Source organism: Schistocerca serialis, chromosome 4, assembly GCF_023864345.2.
Source record: "Schistocerca serialis cubense isolate TAMUIC-IGC-003099 chromosome 4, iqSchSeri2.2, whole genome shotgun sequence".
Lineage (NCBI taxonomy): Eukaryota > Metazoa > Arthropoda > Insecta > Orthoptera > Acrididae > Schistocerca > Schistocerca serialis.
Genome location: NC_064641.1, coordinates 308,020,123 through 308,042,826, shown reverse-complemented (window position 1 = coordinate 308,042,826; position 22,704 = coordinate 308,020,123). Strand labels below are relative to the sequence as shown.

Below are 22,704 nucleotides of genomic sequence, written 5' to 3'. Positions count from 1 at the left end.
TTTTTATGATTGTCACAAGTGTGAACTCTCCCTGCAATACATCCTATGTTCCCATAACCCTCCTGGCCTCAACCTCCTTTAGTCACTGTCCTTGTCCATGAAGCCCCTTCCCTGTTCCCATTCCAGCACTACACAGCCGTCATTCCACCATCACACTCAGCCTTTTTACTTTTCTCCTTTCCCACTACTTCCCTCCCCCGACCCCCTCCCCATCTTCATCTCTCCCCGGCCATCCATCTAACCTGCAGCACTTCACTGTCTGCCACCCTTATCATTATCCCTCCCCCTTCCCACCCCAGCCTCCTTCTTACGCTCACCCAGTCAGCTCTCCCATCATGCACTGGTGCTGCTGTTCACAGCATGGCTTCAGTTGCCTAAGGCTGCAGTCATGCATGTGAGTTGTGTGTGTGTGTGTGTGTGTGTGTGTGTGTGTGTGTGTGTACACCTATTGTTGACAAAGGCCTTAAGGGTCAAAAGCTTTTTTTATTTGTGACAGTCTTTTTGTTGTGCCTATCATCGACTCAGCTAGATGGTGAGTAGCAACTTTCCCTTCCATAATATTGTTATATTCCAACCTGGACTTTCCATTGTTTAATAAATAAATAAAATTAGACATAATCAAACAATACGTACAAGAACCAAAGTTCATGGAACGTAATGGATATTTTAGACACTTTTGGTGCATTTTCAACACAAGAACAAATGGGACTATAAACACAAGAAGAAATAAAAAAGTTCAAATTTGTTACATAGCATAATTCAGACAGACTAAAATTTATGACAATAATTTTGTGTACAAAGTACGTGGTGCATTAGGAAAACACAAAAGATCATATTACCATGTTATGCATCCACGTTGATAGTAACCTATTTACAAGTGCAGGTGCCATATTTAGATTTATAATCATTTATCCCAGCTTAGTAAATTCTTATTTATTGGCTTAATTACTTAGTGAAGGTTGTCATTCAGTCCAGGAAAATTAGAGTGAGAAAGGCATGGTGGAAAAAGTTGGACTCTAACAAGCACAAGGCTAAATCTGCAATGGAAACTCTAGGTATGTTTGAATTTTAATATTAATTATCTGTTAAGGTACTTAATTTCAGCAAACTCAAAATACATTACTACATGGTGGGGCAAACAATAGTAGCCCGAACAAATGGATACATTTTGAAACCATTTGTGGTAGCATTAATGGGGTAGGAAAAGACGTAACGTTACTTCCAACAGAATGGAGCCACTGCCCATACAGCCAGCCAAACCTTGGAGCACATTTACACAGTCTTCACATCCGACTGAGTTATTAGCAGAGGACATCTGGTCACAGCACTAGCTGGTCATCCAGGTCACTTGATCTGTCAGTGTGAGATTACTTTGTGACTTTGTGTGTGGAGGCCTCTGGTCTAAGGTGTATTGCAGCAATCCTCATTGTTTCAATAATTGCAGCAGAACATTTCAACTGAGGACACAGCAATTGCAGCATCCACTTTCCATCCACTTTCAGCAACTTGCTGAACACGGTCAAAAAGTGGCAAGAAATGAGCTATGGTATCTTTCAGCATCTGCTATAGTCAGTTACTACTTTATTTCCTTTCCTCTGCTATGTTCCTTTGTACTCTGGAACTCTGTTCTCTGTGCCACTTTTATTTTCCCCACCCTCTATAAAGTCTGGATGCCAATCTTTCTAAAGAGTGGTCTCATCATCCCAAATGATTTCACACACAGATGTTAAGAAATAGTTGAATGGATAAATTAGTGGCACACAACTGACAATTAAACACTTTTTGAAAATGATAATAAATAAGGACAATTCTATTAATGTGACAATTAGAACACTGCAAAAATGTACGCCATCAGAACTTTCATTGGCCATTGTGATTATACAGGAAATATGATAATGTTGGACAGGTTTATAAATAAATACATACACACACATATTGGAAATTTGTTTAACAAACACATTGCTTTTTGCAAAAGTTTTTACATTATTGCCAAGAATTGTGTCCTTTTTTTATAGCGCACAGTCTCGCTGAGATCACCTAACATGTTGTGAGTCCTGCCCAGTCCTTTCAAAGGCTCAATCCGTGGCTCCATTTCCCATGCATTTTTATTGGCGACTACAGTTTCACTCATTCTCAACACCCAGTTACTCAGAAAAATACACAATACATCCTACATTAATTACATCATACACTAGTTAGTAAAACAATGCAGCTTATTTCTACATCTGAAAGAAAATGATTCAAGTCCTGTTATGGATGAAACAAAGATTATAATTACAAAAAAACTTTCACATAACAATGCATAAATTCTTTTATAGGGGATGGAAGCCTATTTCAGTCCCATAATTCCTGAACTTTACTTGAAGTCTCAGAATTTCTGATTTTATTATTGTTCATTCCTGTCAGAATACCACACATTCAGTTCATTTGTTGACACTGGTTAATGATCAGTGCTTTATTATTCGAAATTGTTAGTCCTAAAACATTAATAGCAAATTATAATATCACAGAAAATAAAATGTGTAACAATATCTGCATCTGTCAAATTTTGACATTTCATTCAGTTTATTCTTTAAAATGCCATAAATTGCATCCACTACTCCAATACTACCTTAACTCACTTAGATGTTTTAGTACAACAATATTATATTTCTCATACAATTTGTAGTGGCACCACCATTTAAAATAGGGAAAGTTAGTTTTGTGCGATATTCTGAGCACAAGTTACAGCCAAGTGTGAGCTGGATTGCAGTGGGTTATGCATACCAGCAGTTGCGAAGGCAGAGGCCGCAGGATCGTAGAACTGCCAGAGAAGGCACACCCAGCAGTTTGCATGGCACAAGTCACAGGCAGAAGGGGCCCACTGGCACAGCCCAGGTTTTGTGCATACATGACTTGGAGTATTGCATTAGCAGAACAGAGGCACACAGCTGAGTATAAATAGGTGCCGTGTTCTAACGAGATTCATTCAAGTGTGCCAGCTCTACTGGATGGCAGGAAGTATCACACCATTGGGCTACACGCAGCAACAGAGGGGGCACCAGCATCCCAGTCCACAGCGGGTCTTTGGTTCGACCCTCTGAGGCTGATGCGGGGTCCGCAGCCAGCCAGTGGCAGGCCACTCTTCGGCTCACTACTGTGGGCAATCGTCTTGGCTCCCGACACACACTGGAGACATCATGAGGCAGGGGCTGCAGATTTGAATGCCAGATTGAGGGTGTTCATTGCCACTGCAATCTCAGCTATGCCAGTGAGGAAGAAGCAGCAGCAGGGCCAGCCTACGGCTCCCGACAGAGCAGCTTGGAGACAACAAGGACAGTGGTCACTGAGTTGGCTGCTGGTGCAGCCATTCTGACATCATCAGGACTCAGCGGGCTGGCCAAGGCCAGCGTGACACAGCATTGCATTGCTCAGGCCACTGGGGTGCTTGCTCAGCATTGTGGGGCCCTGTGATGCAGACCAGGAGGAATGAGGCCACTGTAGCTAAAAAAACAGTAAATCACTTGAAAAGCTCTGACAAGTTTTAATATGGCACCTCCTCGCACCCGTCCACCACATTTGGTGTCTTTCTGCTACATTTGGTCAACCTGATACATTTGGTGGCAGAAGTCGCCACTACATTTGGTGTCAGAATAGCAGACATCTTCTTTACAGTACACATTCAAGCCCACCGCCTGCATTACGGTCACAAGGTGTGGTGAGTTTTGACCAGTTTTCTTTTGAGTATAAGATGTTTTCTTGCCTTTTTGTGTTTTATGTGTATGGCTCCTGGCAACCAACATTGTAGATGTTTTACGTGGGCATAGTATTTTTTGTTGTCAGAATAAGTGTTAGTGTATTTAAGGCAGTAAGACTTTTTTTTTCGTGGCATTTAATTACTTTTGTATTGGTTTGAGTATGATGTTACTGAGTGTGATGATACGGAGCTGCAGGAAGTCAGGATATTCTTGCACTTAAATGTTTGGCTTCAGAACTAGCTGGGCACGAAAGCAACACAATGGCAGAGTCAAGGACGCAAGGTGTGTCGGAACCAGAAGTGGTGTGGATTTTGATGGAAAAAGTAGCACAATTGACAGCAGACAATATGCAGTTGAGAAATGAATTAACATCTAGAAGTGAGCGAAAACTGCATCTGATCAGTTGTTGCTGCCTAGAGTGCAGGAGATTGATCCAGCTGCCATGAGTCTGATTATTCCATTTTCTGGCAAGGCATCTGAGGATGTGCGTTTGTTTGTGGAGGACTTGGAAATTTCAGCTGTGATGATTGCTTGGTCTGATGAACAGTTGTTACATGTAGCTAAGATTAGATTAAAAGGGGAAGCGAAAACATATGTAAGGTGTTCTGAGGCCTTAAGGAAGGCAGGACAGTTTAAGCAGTTAAAGGACGGGCTTTTACAAAGGTACAAGAAACAGAATAGAGCTCGGTACTTTAGAGAGAGATTAAGTACAATGTCAAAGAGAGAGGGGGAGACGGTAGAGAAATTTGTGGACAGGATAAGGGAAATTAATGAGTATACTTACGAGTTGGGTCACAGCAATGAAGCAAATAATGTTCTGTTGCAGGAGGCTGAGTAAAGGGCACTTGATGTACTTTTGAGAGGGTTACCAGCACATATGTCATGGAAAGTGCATGAAGGGACTCTGAAAGATTTGTATTCAGCCATTCAGCTGGCAATTCAATGTGAGGAAATAGATGTGGCAACAGGGGTACGTGAGAGGCAAACAGTGTTTACTGTGGGTGTGAAATGTTTTAAGTGTGATTTTACGGGACATAAGCAGAGTCAATGTACCCAGTCACCGAGGAATAAACGAAGGGTGGAAATCAGCAGCGTGGAGGATGGATAAATGGATATAGGAGAGGTGGACAAGTGTTAAATGGCAGAGGGGGCCCAAGACCCACCTAAGGGAGCTCCTATTTGATTTCAATGCTACAAATATGTATGCAGAGGTGGAATGTTCAGTGGTAGGATCAATAGGAACAAAAAGTTTAAGACTTTGTTGGACACAGGGGCGCAAGTGTCACTGTCTACTAGGAATATAATGGGATGAAGGAACCTAGACCCACCATGTTATAGGTTGTGTGAAATGGGGGATAAGGAGGTCACACCTTTGGGGTCAGTGAGAGTTGACTTTCGCATAAGGAAAGTCCAATTTGATGCATGCATGGAGGTAGTACCATGGGTAAGCGAGAGCTAGAACATGATCCTAGGAGTAGATTTCTTGAATCAACATCATGTCAAAATTGACCTTGGACAACAAACTGTGGAACTTGGTGGAATGTTATTTCCTCTAGAGGAAACTATTGTCAATGTAGAGCTGCCATGAGGGCTGTTCAACATAATGAACAAACCAATTAGCATTAAGGCTTAATTCACATGAGTGTGTGTCTAGTGGCACCGGGAAGTCACTTTGGGTAAGTGTGGAGTCAAATCTACGTGTGGGTATGGTATGTGTTATTGAACCATTGGAGGATAATGAAGTTTTGGTTTCACTGGGTTGTTTTGTGAAACGTAGTGTTGTAGGCATACAGGAGGGGAATGATGGGCAAGTAGTTCCTGTGAACATGAATAATTTTAGTGCTGTAGATGCGAATTTGAGAAAAGGAGTTTTAGTAGCAAATTTGGATGTGCCAGATGACGAAGATTGGTGCTCGAGAGGTAGGTGAAGTGATCAACCACTAACTGCCGATAAACTGCATTGCATGAAAAAATCAAGCATTTGAAAGGAGGAGAAAGAGAGCATATGGATGAATTATTGTGGGAATTTAAGGATTTGTTTTTTCCACAAGGGCTGTTACCAGTAACTCCATTAGTTCAACATAGGATACCAATAGGGAATGAAGCACCTGTTTACAGTAAACCATACAGAATACCAAGGTATTTGCAGCCAATTGTGGAGGATTTCATTGATCAGCAGCTGGCGGACGTTATTATAGAGCACAGTAATAGTTGCTGGGGAGCAGGCATTGTCGTCATGCCTAAAAAATCTATGGATGTAACGAAGAAATACAGGTTATGTTGTGACTACCAATACCTCAATAATAAGACAGTAATGGACACATACCCCATTCCAAACATATCGGAGACTTTGGATCACTTAGGACAGTACTTTTCCATAATGGATCTGACAAGTGGTTATCATCAGTTAGAGGTGGCTCCAGAGGATCATCCAAAAACTGCTTTCTCTACACCTGGAGGCCATTACCAGTACATTAGAATGCCATTTGGTTTGGAAAATGCTCCGGCAACATTTCAGAGGTTGCTAGACAGTGTCTTGAGGAGTTTGAAACCATGGCAGTGTCTGGTCTATTTGGATGACATTATAGTGTTTTCAAGTAGCATGGAGCAACATTGACAGCAGTTAAGGGAAGTATTCATGAGGTCAAGAGCAGCTCGTTTGACATTGAGACTGGAGGAGTGTCATTTTGCATTAGAAGAAGTAAAACATTTGGGTCATATTATCAGTAAGGACAGAGTGCAAACAGATCCGAGGTTGGTACAGGCTGTGAGGGATTTTCAGGAACTGAAAACAGTTAAGGAAGTGCAGTCATTTGTCAGAATTTGCAATTTCTGTTGAAAGTTCATAAAGGGTTTTGCAGATTTATCACAGCCATTGACATGATTGTTACAGAAAGCTGTGAAATTTGAGTGGACAGAAGAGTGTCAGAAAGCATTTGACAAACTGAAACAAGTGTTAACATCAAGTCCAGTTCTGGTGTTTCCAGATTTTGAAAAGAAGTTTATACTAGCGTGTGATGCATCGAATCAGGCATTGGGGTGTGTTCTTAAACAGGAAATTGATGGGAAAGAACATCCTGTAGCCTATGTGTCTAGGCAGTTGAATGCAGCAGAGAGGAATTACTCAACAACAGAGAGGGAGATGCTTAGCGTAATCTATGGAATCACATATTTTAAATGTTATTTATGTGGGAGAAGATTTTGGGTAGTGACAGATCATGTTGCATTGAAGGTGTTGTTGGGGTTGAAGGCTCCATTCACTAGACTCGCTAGATGGGCTGTGAGGCTTAGTGAATTCGACTACGAGGTGGTGCACAAGCCTGGGAAGAAACACAGTAATGCAGATGCACTAAGTAGGAAGGTGGCAAAAGTAGAAGTCATAGGTTATGACCTAGCGGTATGGCAAGAATTACAGGATGCGGACAATGATCGTAAATTGTATCAGACACAGCCACAATTTAATATGTACGATGGTCTTCTACACAGGCAAACAAAGTTAGGGCCAAGGGTAGTAGTGCCAGCGAAGCTGAGGGATGAGGTTGTAAAGGAAGCACTTGATCATGTGTTATCTGGTCATGGAGGCTGTAAAGCGACGGATAGGAGAGTGGCAGAGAGGTATTAGTGGAGAGGTAGGAAAGGAGATGTGGATCAGTATGTCAAGAATTGTATACCATGTGCCAAGAGAGCAGATTTGAGTCAGAAACAGATACAGCTATAACGATTGCCAGAAGTGGCATTTCCATTCTCTATGCTCGGGATTGATGTCTTAGGACCTTTTAGGAGAACACCATTGGGGAACAGATTCATTCTGACAATAATAGACCATTTTTTGAGGTATGTGGCTATGCCAAATCAACAGGCAGCAATGGTCACCAAGCATTAATAAACAACTGAGTTTTGTAGTTTGGTGTACCGTGTGATGTTACAAAATAGAAGTGATGTTGCTATTCAATGGAAAGTTGGAAATTGAGATTTAACTAACTGTTTTATCAATCACAATTGGCGTAAGAATCATGGATTGACCATTGTCATAAAATATTGCATTATGAGATGTGAATAGTTTTTACTTGCGGTTTCGCGTGGCTTGAGGCAGTCACAACTAGCGTGCTATTGATTAAGAAGTTGCGTTATCGTCTTTCTAATTACTTCATGATCGTAGATACGATCATACCCGGTTGTGAAGTTATTGTTATGACAAAAAAAATTTCCTAAGGGACCAGAAAGTTCTTAAGGGCGCAAAAACAACTGTAACATCACACAAAAGAGAAATTCAATATTAAAGCTGTTGCAAGAAGACGATAAAACAGTTTTCTTTTTATCAAGGTGACACGCACATTGGACTGCTGATCTTGGAGTCTGTAATATTAGCAAAATGCATAATTAAAATGAAAATAATACTGAGGAGATAATAGAAATGAGCACTGCTAAATGATTCAGTATTCCCAGAACAAATATTTATTATAACTAAAACATATATCGTACCTTAAGCTTAATACTACAATGACGGTAGATTTTTATGTCCATATCATGTCCATTGAGCGCTCTTTTATATAGCCATTGTCCTCTTGAGTCGCTCGTGCGTCGTCACGGTAAATTATAACAGTTCTTTACACTTCACTCAAACTTAGACATAACACGTTTGTATACATTTAGTAAAAAATTAGATCAGACTGCCATAGATCTGCGTCCGTCTTACTTGAGAAAAACAGTAAAAGTCTTCTTAGCGCTCAAGGCTTCATTTGTTCTCCAGCGAACAAAATAGTGAAGGATCGTATATTTTTCTGTCTTTATTGCCGCCCAAAGACGACAAATTACATCATTAGAAAATTCCACCGTCGCTATACGACGCCTCATTATACATTAATCATTATTTACAAACAAGTATTTGCCTTCTGGCTGAAAGTATTAACTACTCGTATTTGCTGTTTTAATTAAGTCAAAAATAGCGAATATCTCATTGCCTCCCATGAGGAGAGAGGGAATGCCGAAGGATTACCTCGATCCTCATGTCCTCATGAGATATTCGTGATTTTTGGTGTGACATTTACATAACGTTACTGGCGTACAAAGTACATAAATTGAAATCACATTTATAAACATATATCAGATATTTATCATTTTTCAAAATAAAGTTTTTCATTCTTTGTTCATCAGTCACTTCATTCCATAATACCAAGACTAACATTTATGTGCATATTTAAGTTTGGTCCATATTTGCTTATAACAATAAGTGAACGTTCATTTCGCACTTCAGGGGATAGAATTCAGGAATTACTTTCTCTTGAGCTTAACAACTAATACATGAGTACAGTGAGTGCTTATTTTCACTAAACTAGAGTGGACAATGTTCGAGCATCTGTTGACTCCTTGTGGTTCAATTACAGTTTAATAACGTAGCACTACACTTCGTGATGCTTTCACTTTCTGTGTTAGCTGTCTACGGCGTTCATTATGCAGTACATCTGTCCTTTCCACTGTGGTGCCAGGAATTCAAGTGGCTTCCCGGGTTTTTATTTACAATATGAAACAGAAGAAGTGGAAAATTATTAGTATGACTTACAAGCTACTGGATACATTTATTAAGGATCGGGACTGGTCTGGAGTTTAGGGTCTTCCTATAGTGCACATTCATTTTCTTTGTCCATCAAGAGACAGGATTATAATTCATTTTAGCAGTGTTCAGGAGTGCCGGTATTAATGGCTTTAAGGTCTGAGTAATCTAACAATCTACTTCTCACTCATCTTAACTTTAACTCAAGAAAATTGCATAATTTACATATGAAAATGTAGTCACACAAGTGTACAAATGTCTTTCCTCCAGTATGTACGATGGAAGTCATGGCGGTTAAAAGTTTGGATTGTTTCGTCACCCACACGTCAGCCACTCACAGCAGCTGCACAGTGTTGCGTGAGCTCCAACACTCAGTATCCGTTCGCGCTCAGGCTGTAACAGAGCTGGTGGTCGTCGAGTGCTCCTTTTTTTTTGTGAACTTCGTATCACACGAGTGCATCGATACAAACACCTCGCGCGCGTTTTCCATCGGAGGAGCCAGACACTGAAGCTGCCTCCATACCTCTCTGTCAACTGCCTCCCATGAGGCTCACAGGTAAGTGACGACGAATGTTTTAGCTGTCGCTGCACTTAGAACAACACTGAACTTTGCGTTGCACCTGTTGTCGTAGCCTTGACTTCTTTTTTACACTTGCAGTACAACACTACCACTAGTATACAGTGAACAGTTATTTTTATTATGCACGTCGCACTTTAGTGTGCATCTTCACACAGCATTCGTGCTTAGTTCCTTCGCCGATGGAGTTCATTTACAAAACAATCAATTTTGCACGTTTCCTCCACTGGTATAGAAAGACTTATATTCTACTATTTACAAAATATCACTTACGAGCTAATATTTACAATTAATGGTCACTCCTTTTGTTAAGTCCAGTGAACAACTGCTTTATGAATGGACTCTTTATATCTCAAGATTTGCTTTCACTAGTGAACCTAAAAATATTCTTTCAAACTTTCTTTTAAGTGCTCATCTCCTCATTATGAAAACTACAGGTTTCGCAACACTCGTTGCATTTATTCTTTAGTGCACCCAAGATCATTTTCTACTGCCACGCAGCATATCTACTACTTAACGAGTATGCATTTAACGCTGAATCTTTTTTTTTTGCTTGCCAAATTTGTTTTATATTTGAGGGCAGACTGGATAACAATAGGTCTCCCTCTTCGCTTCATGTACTCAGCAATCGTTCTCTGTTAAAAAAAAATAGGGTAACGCGTGTTTGCTATTTTTTTTTTTTGCATGAATGGAATTACCGACAGTTCACTGGGTTTACGCAACCGGTCCATAACAAACATTACCAAAGCTAGCGAAGTTCATCACGCTACGTGTCTCATTTCTCATAAGCAATGCTTTGCTTCGAAGCACACGTGCCTTTTACAAGTCGACCCTTGGTCTGTGTTAATGAACCAGGATCAAAAGGAACGGCACAAGGAAAATGGATTTCATAAGAGGAGTGTCTTAGGAGACATTTTTGCAATAAAATCTGCATGTAAATAAAATTATCATAATAAACATAGGCACATATATAAATTTCAACCTCTTTCATTACAGCACGCTTTGCTACTTCTACGTCTTACTCAGGTTATAGTCAATATTAAGTTTAAATATCACTGCATTGCTTGTTCTTTAGATTAGCCTTCAATTAGGGTATTGAATGGTCGCTAGATTACACTACAGATCTTCTGAAGATCTTTACTTGGACTTATTTATGATACAGGGGGCTTGCTGTGTGGTTATTTAGTAACTTGATTCTACTGAAATCAATTCGTCAGCTAACATTCCTCATATACTCTTTACATTGGGCTCAGATCACAGGGAAATAGTTTACTTTCATAGCAATTAATGGCCTCGTGGAGTACTTACGCTACATTATTGATGCTTCATGGTTTGCCTCTATTTGTACTGTATTTCACCTAACTTAGTTTACTACAGCTTATTGTCTCCTTTGAGTGAACACATGTGGGTTACCACTTGTTTTTCCATTTAACAGCACGCTTTAACTGAACTTTAAGCTATTTCTTCTACTCCTGTCCACTGTCTGGACTGTTTGACCATGTACCTTTTTTTAAGCGGGTAATTTGGGCTTTTACTACAGAACTTCAAGTACTTACATTACTAAAAATAAATCTATAAATATTCTTGTACCTTGAGAGAAGTGCTTATTTACGCATCCTTCTCCATTTCTCACCTTTACATATTTATATAGCTCCGGGCAATCGCCTCGCCTTTTTTTTTTTAATACTAACTTAAAATTAAATTGAAATTCTTGGTGCAACCCCAGTTTCCTGCTTCAGCTTGTTGAAGAAATATCGGTTCATGTCCATCACTATAAACAATTTTTTCATACATAGCATTTAATACTTAAAGTTTACATGTAATAGCCGTTACCATGTAGTCAGTGCGCAGTTCAACACAATACTTATCATTAACAGTTCACACAAGGAAATTTCCAGTAAGCAAGAAGTAAGAAACCAAAACAGATGCTATCTGCAGTTGAGGCTGTGTCTGTAAACTAACTCTCTGTTTCAATGGACCAATCGCTCCCGATATGGAGCAGCCCTGAATCGGCAATGATAAAACTTTTGAAACAGAAGACACCTGTCTGAAGAGACATGGTGACATGACGATGTTTGCTCCTGCATCAACAATGGCTGTGAAAGGAATGTTGGCAATAGAAATCTTAATCGCAGCCTGGACCTGTTCATCATAAATGTTGTTAATGTCTTGAGCTTCTTTGTCACGTGCAAGGTCATCTCGTAAGTCGGTCTCATGGTCGTACCGTATCGCATTAACATACTCAGAATCAGAGTATTCGTTAGTACCCCCACTCAAAATCCGCAGGATGTTTAACCTGTTTGTCATTCATGGCCTTAAGTGTTTGTTCCGTTTCATATTGGTGCTGGTTATGTGGTACAAATGCCGGTGTAAAGGGGTCAAATCCACTGGGTGCATTCACTTGTGAATAGAATACTTGAGAAGGCTGATGTCGCCCGATCTTTTGGTTGCCGGCAAAACCATTTCCTTGTGAAGGAAAGTTCGCATTTGGTGCCATTTGAAAATTGTTCCGCGGTCCTCTATCCTGTGGAAAGTTGTTCTTATGTTGTGCTGGGTGGCCTCCGCCTTGCCCATGCCACTTGCCATATTTCGACCTATAACTTTGATTGTACACTGGCCCATTTGAAAAATTACCACTAGTTTGTGGAGAATTTCCATACTGCTCAGGCGCAGAATTAAAGGGTGGGTTTCCGTACTGATGTTGTACCTGGTGGTTGTAAATTGGGTGGTATCTCCGCTGATTACTGTAATTGGTTTTCTGCTTCCATTTAAAGTTATTGCCGTTTGCGTTTTCATAACGGCTGGCAGGTTGGCAACAGCGGTCGCAGTAGCTCGCTCTCTCCTTGGGCGCATTGTTGTCCGCGTGCGATGCATTCTGCTGGCTGCCAGGGAAGAATTTGCCGCTGCCAACCTTGGAGCGCACATCCTCGCTAATTAAATCTAAGGAATCCAGCACAGAAAGGAATACATCCGTGTCTTCTTCGGACACATTTACTAATTTCTCTCTAATAGACACAGGGAGTTTGCTTTTGAGAATCATAATTACGTCCTTGGAAGAAATCGGAGAATCCCAGAATTTAATTTTTGCTAGATACTTCTCAAAGTATCGCCGGAGACTTCCATGCTTCTCATTGAAAATTTCCGCACCATACACCTCCTTCCTTAATCTTTGCTGTACCCCATTACTCCAAAATTTTGCCAAGAACATTTTCTCAAACTCTTCATAATTCCTACACGTGTCTACCATTTCCGTTCCCCATAATGCTGCATCACCAGAAATAAAGCCAGTGACGAACTGAATACGCTGTCTGTCTGTCCAGCTCCTGGGAAATATGCCGGAAAAATTCTTTAGGAACACGATGGGGTGTATTTCTCGCTTCTGCGGATGAAAAACAGGAAAAGTGCGATGCTTAATCACACTTTCCTCTTGCATTAAACTCACAATTGTGGGCGGATCATTTAGTTTCCCTACTCGGGACTCAACAGGACTGTTGTTTTGCATGTAATCAGGCGGTGAACAATAAGGAGTTGACTGACATTCGTCACCGTCTAAATAGTTGTTCCCTATAGTTTGACGTATGCGTGTGCGGATTTTCTACCCAGTTTCTCAGCATTCTGACTTCGTCCACTACTTGCTGCTTCCACTCGGGAAGATCCCGTGTGAGTGTCCTCCGAATCTGTCCCAATTCAGAAACTACTGTGTCTCCCGACTTACCAGGAGCAGCTAAGATTTCGTAAGTTACATCCTTGACAGTCTCCCTAAGCTCCTCCCTGACCTTCTTTTCGATAAAAATATCTTTACCCTTTATCCATTCACTGTAGTGTTCCGACAATGCCTCCGCGTGTGCTTTCACGGTGCTCTTAACCTGTTCTTCAATATTGATTGAGTCTATCTGCCTCGACAGATCCTCCACTACACCTTCAATGTCAGATACTGCATTTCTAACTGAGTTTATTTCTTTGGTAGCTGCCTGAATTTTTGTGTTTAATGTTCCAGATACTTCAGCTATTTCACTTTTCACCTGTTTCTGCATTTTCTGAATTTGATCACTGATCTTAGTTTGCACCTCACCCAAATGGGTATTTAATTCAGCCGTAACTTCTTTATGCAGATCTGTTTTGATTGTGCCTAGCTGTGTTTTTAATGATTCGCTTACAGCATCTAATCGGGCGTTAACAGTCTCATTTTGTGTTTTTATAGTCTCATTTTGTGTTTTTACTGATTCGCTTACAGCATCTAATCGGGCGTTAACAGTCTCATTTTGTGTTTTTACTGATTCGCTTACAGCATCTAATCGGGCGTTAACAGTCTCATTTTGTGTTTTTATAGTCTCATTTACTGCGTCAAACTGTTGTTTCAGCATTTCCATTAACGCACCGAGGTCATTTGTAGCTGCAGCGGGAAGAATTTGGACTTTAGGGTCACTTTCCCCTGTTACAGACATGGTTAGTTCAGTTTCCACACGGGAACCTACCGTTCGCGATCGTAAAGGGTATGGAATACTATTAACGTCTTCACTCCCGTCTCCTGTTGTCACCTGTCTCTGTTTACTATCTGCCATTTTCGTTAGTAAATCAAGTACTACGTAAGGCTTTCGTCGTTTGTCAGTGACGTGGTGAGTCCGCTAAGAGCACCACTCTCGCGTGAGCAACAAATGAAATTCTATCTGGCAAGAAGACAAGATGGAACCTAAACGTTTCAGACAAATGAATGAAGATGCTCTTCACTGCAAATTGCACACACTATCCTCCATGTTGAAAATGTAATACAGGTATACTAACAACGGAGAGAAATAATTTCTATTGTCAGACTACGAATAATTTTACTTTGAAAGATAAAATAAAGCAGATTTTCTATAGCGGGAAGGAGATAGAAAGGATTTGGATCGACTTGGAAAAGCAACGTTGCTACTGAAGCACTACACTGCGTATGCAAAATTCTGACTTACTTTTTGATGGCTTGAATACCGCTATGTTGTCTCAGCAAATTCACGTCTCTTTTCTTTTCTTTTCTCTCGGTAATTAAACTGCATTATTGACCGTTATTCTCACAGAGATACGATGTGTACATGAAACGACAGAACATTTATTAACACAAGCACATAGAAAATTTTCCAAGAATTTGAACTAATTTTTGGCCAAGTCCCTGTTCGGGCGCCAAGTGTGATGTTACAAAATAGAAGTGATGTTGCTATTCAATGGAAAGTTGGAAATTGAGATTTAACTAACTGTTTTATCAATCACAATTGGCGTAAGAATCATGGATTGACCATTGTCATAAAATATTGCATTATGAGATGTGAATAGTTTTTTTACTTGCAGTTTCGCGTGGCTTGAGGCAGTCTCAACTAGCGTGCTATTGATTAAGAAGTTGCGTTATCGTCTTTCTAATTACTTCATGATCGTAGATACGATCATACCCGGTAGTGAAGTTATTGTTATGACAAAAGAATTTCCTAAGGGACCAGAAAGTTCTTAAGGGCACAAAAACAACTGTAACATCACACAAAAGAGAAATTCAATATTAAAGCTGATGCAAGAAGACGATAAAACAGTTTTCTTTTTATCAATGTAACACGCACATTGGACTGCTGATCTTGGAGTCTGTAATATTAGCAAAATGCATAATTAAAATGAAAATAATACTGAGGAGATAATCGAAATGAGCACTGCTAAATGATTCAGTATTCCCAGAACAAATATTTATTATAACTAAAACATATATCGTACCTTAAGCTTAATACTACAATGACGGTAGATTTTTTATGTCCGTATCATGTCCATTGAGCGCTCTTTTATATAGCCATTGTCCTCTTGAGTCGCTCGTGCTTCGTCACGGTAAGTTACAACAGTTCTTCTTCCTACAATTCACTCAAAACTTAGACGGAACACGTTTTTATTTATTTAGTAAAAATAATTAGATCAGACCGCCACAAATCTGCGTCCGTCTTACTCGAGAAAAACAGTAAAAGTCTTCTTAGCGCTCAAGGCTTCATTTGTTCTCCAGCGAACAAAATAGTGAAGGATCAATATATCTATCCGTATTTTTATGTTTATATCGCCGCCCAAAGACGACGAATTACATTATTTAGAAAATTCCACCGTCACCATGCAACGCCTCATTATACATTAATAATTATTTATAAACAAGTATTTGCCTTCTGGCTGAAAGTATTAACTACTCGTATTTGCTGTTTTAATGAAGTCAAAAATAGCGAATATCACAACCGGAGACAATAATTACTGACCAAGGGACCAACTTCATGTTTGATTTAATGAAGGAACTGTGCAAATTGTTGAATGTAAAGAAGTTGAGGATGAGTGCGTTTCATCCAAAGGCCAATGGAAGGACAGAATGGGTACACAGAACAATCAGGAAGATGTTGAGTTTTTATGTGGATTCACATCACCATCAGTGGGACAAGTGTTTGAAGCATATTGTATGCGCATACAATGCAAAAGTCCATACAAATAACAGTTTGTCTCCATATGAGGTAGTGTATGGGCAAAAAATGTTGTCACTGTTTGATTTAATGAAGCTACAGAAAGGAAGGACCAGTGAATCTGTATGTCAATTCGCAAGGACTATTCAGGATGTTTGGAAATACGTACAACGGATGAATACAAAGGCTTTGGAAAGGCAGGAAGATGCAGTGAAGCAGAAAGGAAGTTTACTGCAGTATAGAGTGGGGCAATGGGTAATACTGTCCATCCCCTACACGCAAAAGGAGAAAATAAAGTTGAAACCACATCTCCCATTAATGTTAAGCTTCAGCTACCAACTAGAACAACGATAGTACACATTGGGAGGTTATGACCATTTAAGGGTTGCCTGGATGTGATTTCAGTCATGTCACAGGAAGGAAAGAGGAAGAATGAGAGAGTGAAGAGAGGTGCTAAGCACAGAGAAAACCAGGAAGATAGAGTACAGCATGAAGTACCATATGCTTTCCGATCAAGAAAGTAGTAGAAGTATTTGTAGTTTTGTTGTTTTTCTGGTTATGTATCATTTGGTTTGCATTGATTAATTAGGCATTGTATTTTATATGTATTTTCGAATATGGCCTGCTGTGGACAGCAGTCCTTTTCAAGAGGGAGGAAGGGTTATGGTGATCCCTGTCCTAAGGGTCACTGAAAAGGGAAGTGTAGCATCTGACGTATGTGGAGTGTTGCTGGAGGAGAAATAAAATGCAGTTCTGGAGAAATAAATGTGTCTGAGTAAATTTTGCAGCAAAGCCATAATAAATATGTATTGAATGATGTCAGAGTCATACGATTTCCTGTTAAAATTTTTAGTTATCGACAGTACTGGGTCAGGAAAGTCTTGTTTATTGCACCAGTTTATATAATGTAAATTAAAGGATTAAAGTAGTCACATAATCAGTGTTGAGTTTGGATTAAAAATAGTGAATGTTGGAGGAAAGTCTGTGAAGCTACAAATATGGGACACGTGCATGGTGCAGTTATTTTTAGCAAGGGGGAAAGGAACAAACTGTCCAAGGAACATCATGGAGCCAAAATTGAGCTTGAAATGGGCCGGGATGCATTGGATCTTCTCCACCTATGAGAATTTGGTAGTAGTAGCAAATTGTTTTGAGTGGGGAGTATTTGCAGAAGCAAAACGTATAGAGCTCGAGGGGAGCAGAATTTTAATCAGTGGAACTAAGTGTCACATAATAAGATGAACCTTCCATCTGCCAGCATCAATTTCAGGAGTCAGACAACCGAATATTATGCAGCCACAGCTGTACTGGCCAGAAGCCACTTTAGAGTTTTGCCACACCAGAATCTGACCTTGTTAAATCTAACTCTGGGGCCAGGTCTGTTGAGATCTGTAAACCAGTTCATTTTGGAGCAAGAGAGGCACATATCAGCTGAACAGCTTGTGCAACATGTCACTTAGTATAGGGAAAGGCAATGGCAAATAACAATCATTTTGAGCACCTCTATGCCAAGTGTCATCGCAGCCTTAACTTTGTTAGGTGTTGTTTTCTTTCTGATCAGGCAGAGAGCTAATTCCAAGAGGGAAGCAAGGGTAGTCCAAGTCACAGTGGACTGGATACCAAGGGCATGAGATGAGTAGGTAAGGGGTTGATCAAGCAGTGGTCATCCAGTAAGGAATTTTTACGTATTGTTTCATATCATGGTTTTAAGAGGGCACTAGACCACATTTAAGTTTTCTAGTAGTAAGGAAATATGCCATAGGTGCCGACCGAAACAAGTTAAGAGCTAGTTAAGGGTCAATCACGGGACTGGGTTTTTCCAAAGAGGGAATAATGTAGAGGCACTGCCGTTTAGGATAGGGAAAGTTAGTTTTGTGTGATATTCTGAGCACAGGTGACAGCCAGGTGCGGTCCGGATTGCAGTGGGTTATGCATACCAGCAGTTTCGAAGGAAAATAGAGGCTACAGGAGCATATTACTGCCAGAGAAGGCACACCCAGCAGTTTGAATGATGCAAGTCACAGGCAGAAGGGGCCCATTGGTGCAACGCAGGTGTTGTGCGTATATGACTAGGAGCGGCACATTAGCAAAACAGAGGTGCACAGCAGAGTATAAATAGGTGCTGTTTTCTAACGAGATTCATTCAACTGTGGCAGCTCTCCTGGACGGCGGGGGCATCTCACACCATTGGGCTACATGCAGCAACAGATGGGGCACCAGCATCCCAGTGCATGGTAGGTCATTGGTTGACCCCTCTGAGGCCAATGCAGGGTTCACAGCCACCCAGTAGTGGGCCATTCTTCGGCTCGCTACCGCAGGCAGTCATCTTGGCTCCCGACACATGCCAGAGACATCCCGAGGATTCAGATGCCAGATCGAGGGCGTTCATTGCTGCCATGATCTCAGATATGCCAGCAAGGAAGAAGCAGCAGTGGGGCCAGCCTAGGGCTCCCGGCGGAGCAGTGCGGAGACAACAAGCATGGTGGCCACAGAGTCAGCGACTGGTGCAGCCATTCTGACATCATCAGAACTCAGCAGGCCACCCAAGGCGGCACGACACAGCATTGTGTTGCACAGGCTGCTGGGGAGCTTTCTCAGCACTGCGGGGCCCTGTGACGCAGACCAGGAGAAATTAGGGCACTGTAGCTAAAAAACAATAAATCACTTGAAAAGCTTGGCTGAGTTTTAATGCAGCACCTCCTGGCAACACCCATTACAAATTATACTTCATTATCTACTCATGTCTGCTTTCTGCCTCTTATCCATAGAAGTGGAATTGCAAAACTAAACTACTGTAGAGACAAAGACCCTAACAAATTCCTCAATGATTGCTCCTTTACATAATACGACTTCATTACCTCAATCTTAATTCTCTATTTTCTTATTTACTCATATTTCGTCACTTCATTAAAATGTTGCTCATTTCATTACCTCACAATTCTTGATTACAATATTATTTTACATTCAGTCCTTGTTTGGTTTCTTACATAAAAAGACTTTATAAAAATGACACTCTGCAGCTACAAACCAATACCACTGATTAAAAAACTTCACTGTCTACTAAAAAGTTGGTAAAATCTTATTAACTACAATTCAGTACCTTAAGTGAGGACATTACTTTATTTCAAAATAGTTATTTTGTCCTCACCATTCATTAAAATTTCTCATCTCCCAATCCACTCTGATGTGCCTGCATATAAAATGAAGTGATTTAAATCCAGGCAATCACATATGATATCAGCAGAATCACTAAAGCAGTGGATTTCAACATGAGCAGGATGTGGTCAGAAACGTTGAAAAATATTGCCCATGAGGAATATCAGACCCTCGTAAGACCTGGCACAAGAGCATCCAGCATGGAATTACCACAGCATGCTTGGAAAATAATCAGCAGAATTTGTACAGTCCATGGTATTTGTTCTGAAACAATGGAGAAAGGCTACATCTTCTAAATGTGATAATGGCAATGAGCATCAGACCATCAAACACATTGTAAGCAGACAACCTTGCCATGGAAATCTATAACATTTATTTGAAAGGACAGAGGCAGCCATTGAATGGACTTGTACAGCTTCTGTCCTGAAGTGCCAAGTCTTTGAACCAATGTTATTTGACTTTACTTTTGGTTCACTTACCAATGTTATTTGACTTTACTTTTGGTTTACTTTGTCTATGTCTCACTGCGTGCCATATTTAACAGCTTCTCTTGTATTTGGTTTGTTCTGTGTTAAAATAAATGTTCATTTGACTGCAAAAGTGTGTTATTACAGTATTACTCCAGTCATCACCGCGTCTTGCGCCATGGAGTTAATACCTTCATGACAGTGCTTAATGGATGACCAACTACAGCTTCCATGCAACCAATTAAAACCTGCATGGTCCATCTCCGAGCCACGCTCCGCTGCCCCCGGCCGGCCTGCCTTTGCCGACACCTCGCCCACTGATGCTGCTGACATGACCTCCAACGACTCCACATCACCTGCACAGCTGTCTGACAAGGCTTCCAAGGTGCCCACTTTGCTCACCAGATGCTTCCCTCGTCTGCCACACTGACACGAGTATTCTGTGTTGACATGAGCTAACTTCACCTCCATGCTCCGCACTGCCATGGGGTGGGAGGGGGGTCTGTGGCGCCTCTGGTGTGAAGTTCCATGTCTTTGAGCCAATGTTCTTTGACTTTACTTTTAGTTTGCTTTGTCTATGTCTCACTGCATGCCAAGTTCGACTGCTTCTCTTGTATTCACTTTGTTCAGTGTTATAATAAATGTTCATTAGACTGCAAAAATGTGTTATTATGGTTTTATGCAACATAATACCCACTGACTGAAATGTTATAAATAGTAGATTTAGTCACTGAGTTCTGTTTATTTTGTAAAATTATGCAATTCATTCATGTAAGTTGTAGTTCAGTTGTTGCCGTATACTAAATGAATAAATGCCTTCACCATGCTTGAGAGATTAGCCTGAAGAGCAGTTTGGTGACATATTTTTGTAAACACTGGCACAACATTGCAATGAACATTTTATTTTTTACTGACAAAAATTACTATAAATTTATTTATTCTGCTTCTAATTAAAAGGCTTATCACACTCTTAACTTTCTACATCATTAAGATGATCAAGATTTAGGTACTATTCATACAAATTTTGTCAATGTTACTAAATCTAAATGTAGATATGATATATTTTCATAATACTTTTAACTTAGACACCACCGAATGTTTTTGCTACCATTCTTTATTGTGCTATTATTTTACACTGACACTGGCATTTTTTCAGTGTGAAATTATTGGCTAAAATTCATATTTAGGGAGCTGCATATTTTTATATCACATTATTTATTATCTTTTATTTTAAAAATCTTTCAAAAATTATCTGATTCTCCAAACTTAAGAAAAAGTAATTATATCCCAATGTATTTATCAATGTGAATCACACTCTGTGAACTGCCAATTTAAATGTATCTTTGGTTCATGCTAATGCAACTGTAAGTAGTAGTAGTGTTCAGGGTTGTGCTGTGGAAGAGGGTAGTCGAAATGTAACCTGTCTCCATTGTGACATATTTTTGTGAACACTGGCACAACATTCCAATGAACATTTTATTTTTTACTGACAAAAATTACTATAAGTGAGATGTATTGTTAATGTACCAGCAAATGTGTAGATGTGTTTTTGCGATCACTTAAAACTGAAGAAAACATGTGGAAGTTATTTTAATCTGGTGTTTAATTTTGAAAAAGTTACATTTAATAACTGTTTGCTTCATTTTGAGAGTACAGTTCATCTGTATTATTGATGTCTTTGTTTAATGAAGAAGATTAACTTATTGACGTTAAACATTTCCAAAACTCAGGTAACCTTTTTCTGAGATCAAACCCCATTTAATTGATCAAACAATGAGCTACAACAACAAAAACTACTTCAACATCAACAGCAACTTCAGTGTCAAACAAAAAGATGAGCATTATAATGATTATGAACATTTAGTAACAAACAGTATTAACAACATTTCTTCTAGGTTCCTTGTCCTGCAACTGACTGAAACAATTCTATATCAGGTAAGCTTCCTCTGAAAGTATTATATCTTAATTTTATTTCATCAGTCATTCAACAGTATTTGGATCATAGGCAGGATGGGGTTCCACAAGACTATTCATTAATTCTCAATGATATTGACACCCACTCCTCCATCTAGTGTTCCAGTATAACGTTAAATCTTTAACTTATTATTCAAGTCAACTGTAAACACAACAAACATACCACCAACATCTCCTTTCTACAACTACAGTTCCGATGGATACGGCATACACACTGAAAACTACTGCCTGCACGTTTACACTGAAATTTACCTTTTGCAGATGGTCCACTTCACTGTCAACTTTGAGGCATTTGAACATAGCTACCATAGACAATTTAATAACAGGTGTCTATACCATAGTGGCCATCATCTTCTTTACCATTTCCACATGCTCGTTTTTCATCACATTACTGACATTAGCATTTGCTAATCTTTTTCATTTACCTTACTGTTATTTGCACATGCTTTATATTCTCCTTTAACCAACTTCACAACTTTGTCAACAATTTCATTCAGTACTTATGATGTAGTACTTCTTTTTCTACATCATTGACAGTACAAATATTTACAGCCACATCTTCTTCCACTGTTTTCAAATTCTTCATGTGAATATTATTTATCTACTTTCCATCTGAAATTATTTCATTACAGTCATCAGAATATATTTTATTTGCTTCTGTGAGCTCAGCCTGACAGGAATTAACAGCACCAACTTTCATTTGCTTATTGCTTTCATTTTCAGTTACTTTTTCACCTGACAGCTCATCAGTAGCAACAGCATCTAGTTTTGGACTAATTTTTTTGTCATTTCATCTAAG

At 39.8% G+C, this 22,704-nt stretch overlaps 1 protein-coding gene across 1 annotated transcript in view; it reads left to right on the top strand.

The window, feature by feature from the left end:
• The window catches only part of LOC126474410 (putative protein TPRXL), a 46,071-nt gene extending 25,710 nt beyond the window's left edge, over window positions 1–20,361 (top strand). The window contains exon 2 of the mRNA XM_050101879.1: window positions 20,158–20,361. Within this exon, the coding sequence (XP_049957836.1) occupies window positions 20,158–20,361 (204 nt within the window). The remainder of the gene's footprint in view (window positions 1–20,157) is intronic.
• Window positions 20,362–22,704: the final 2,343 nt, after the last annotated feature.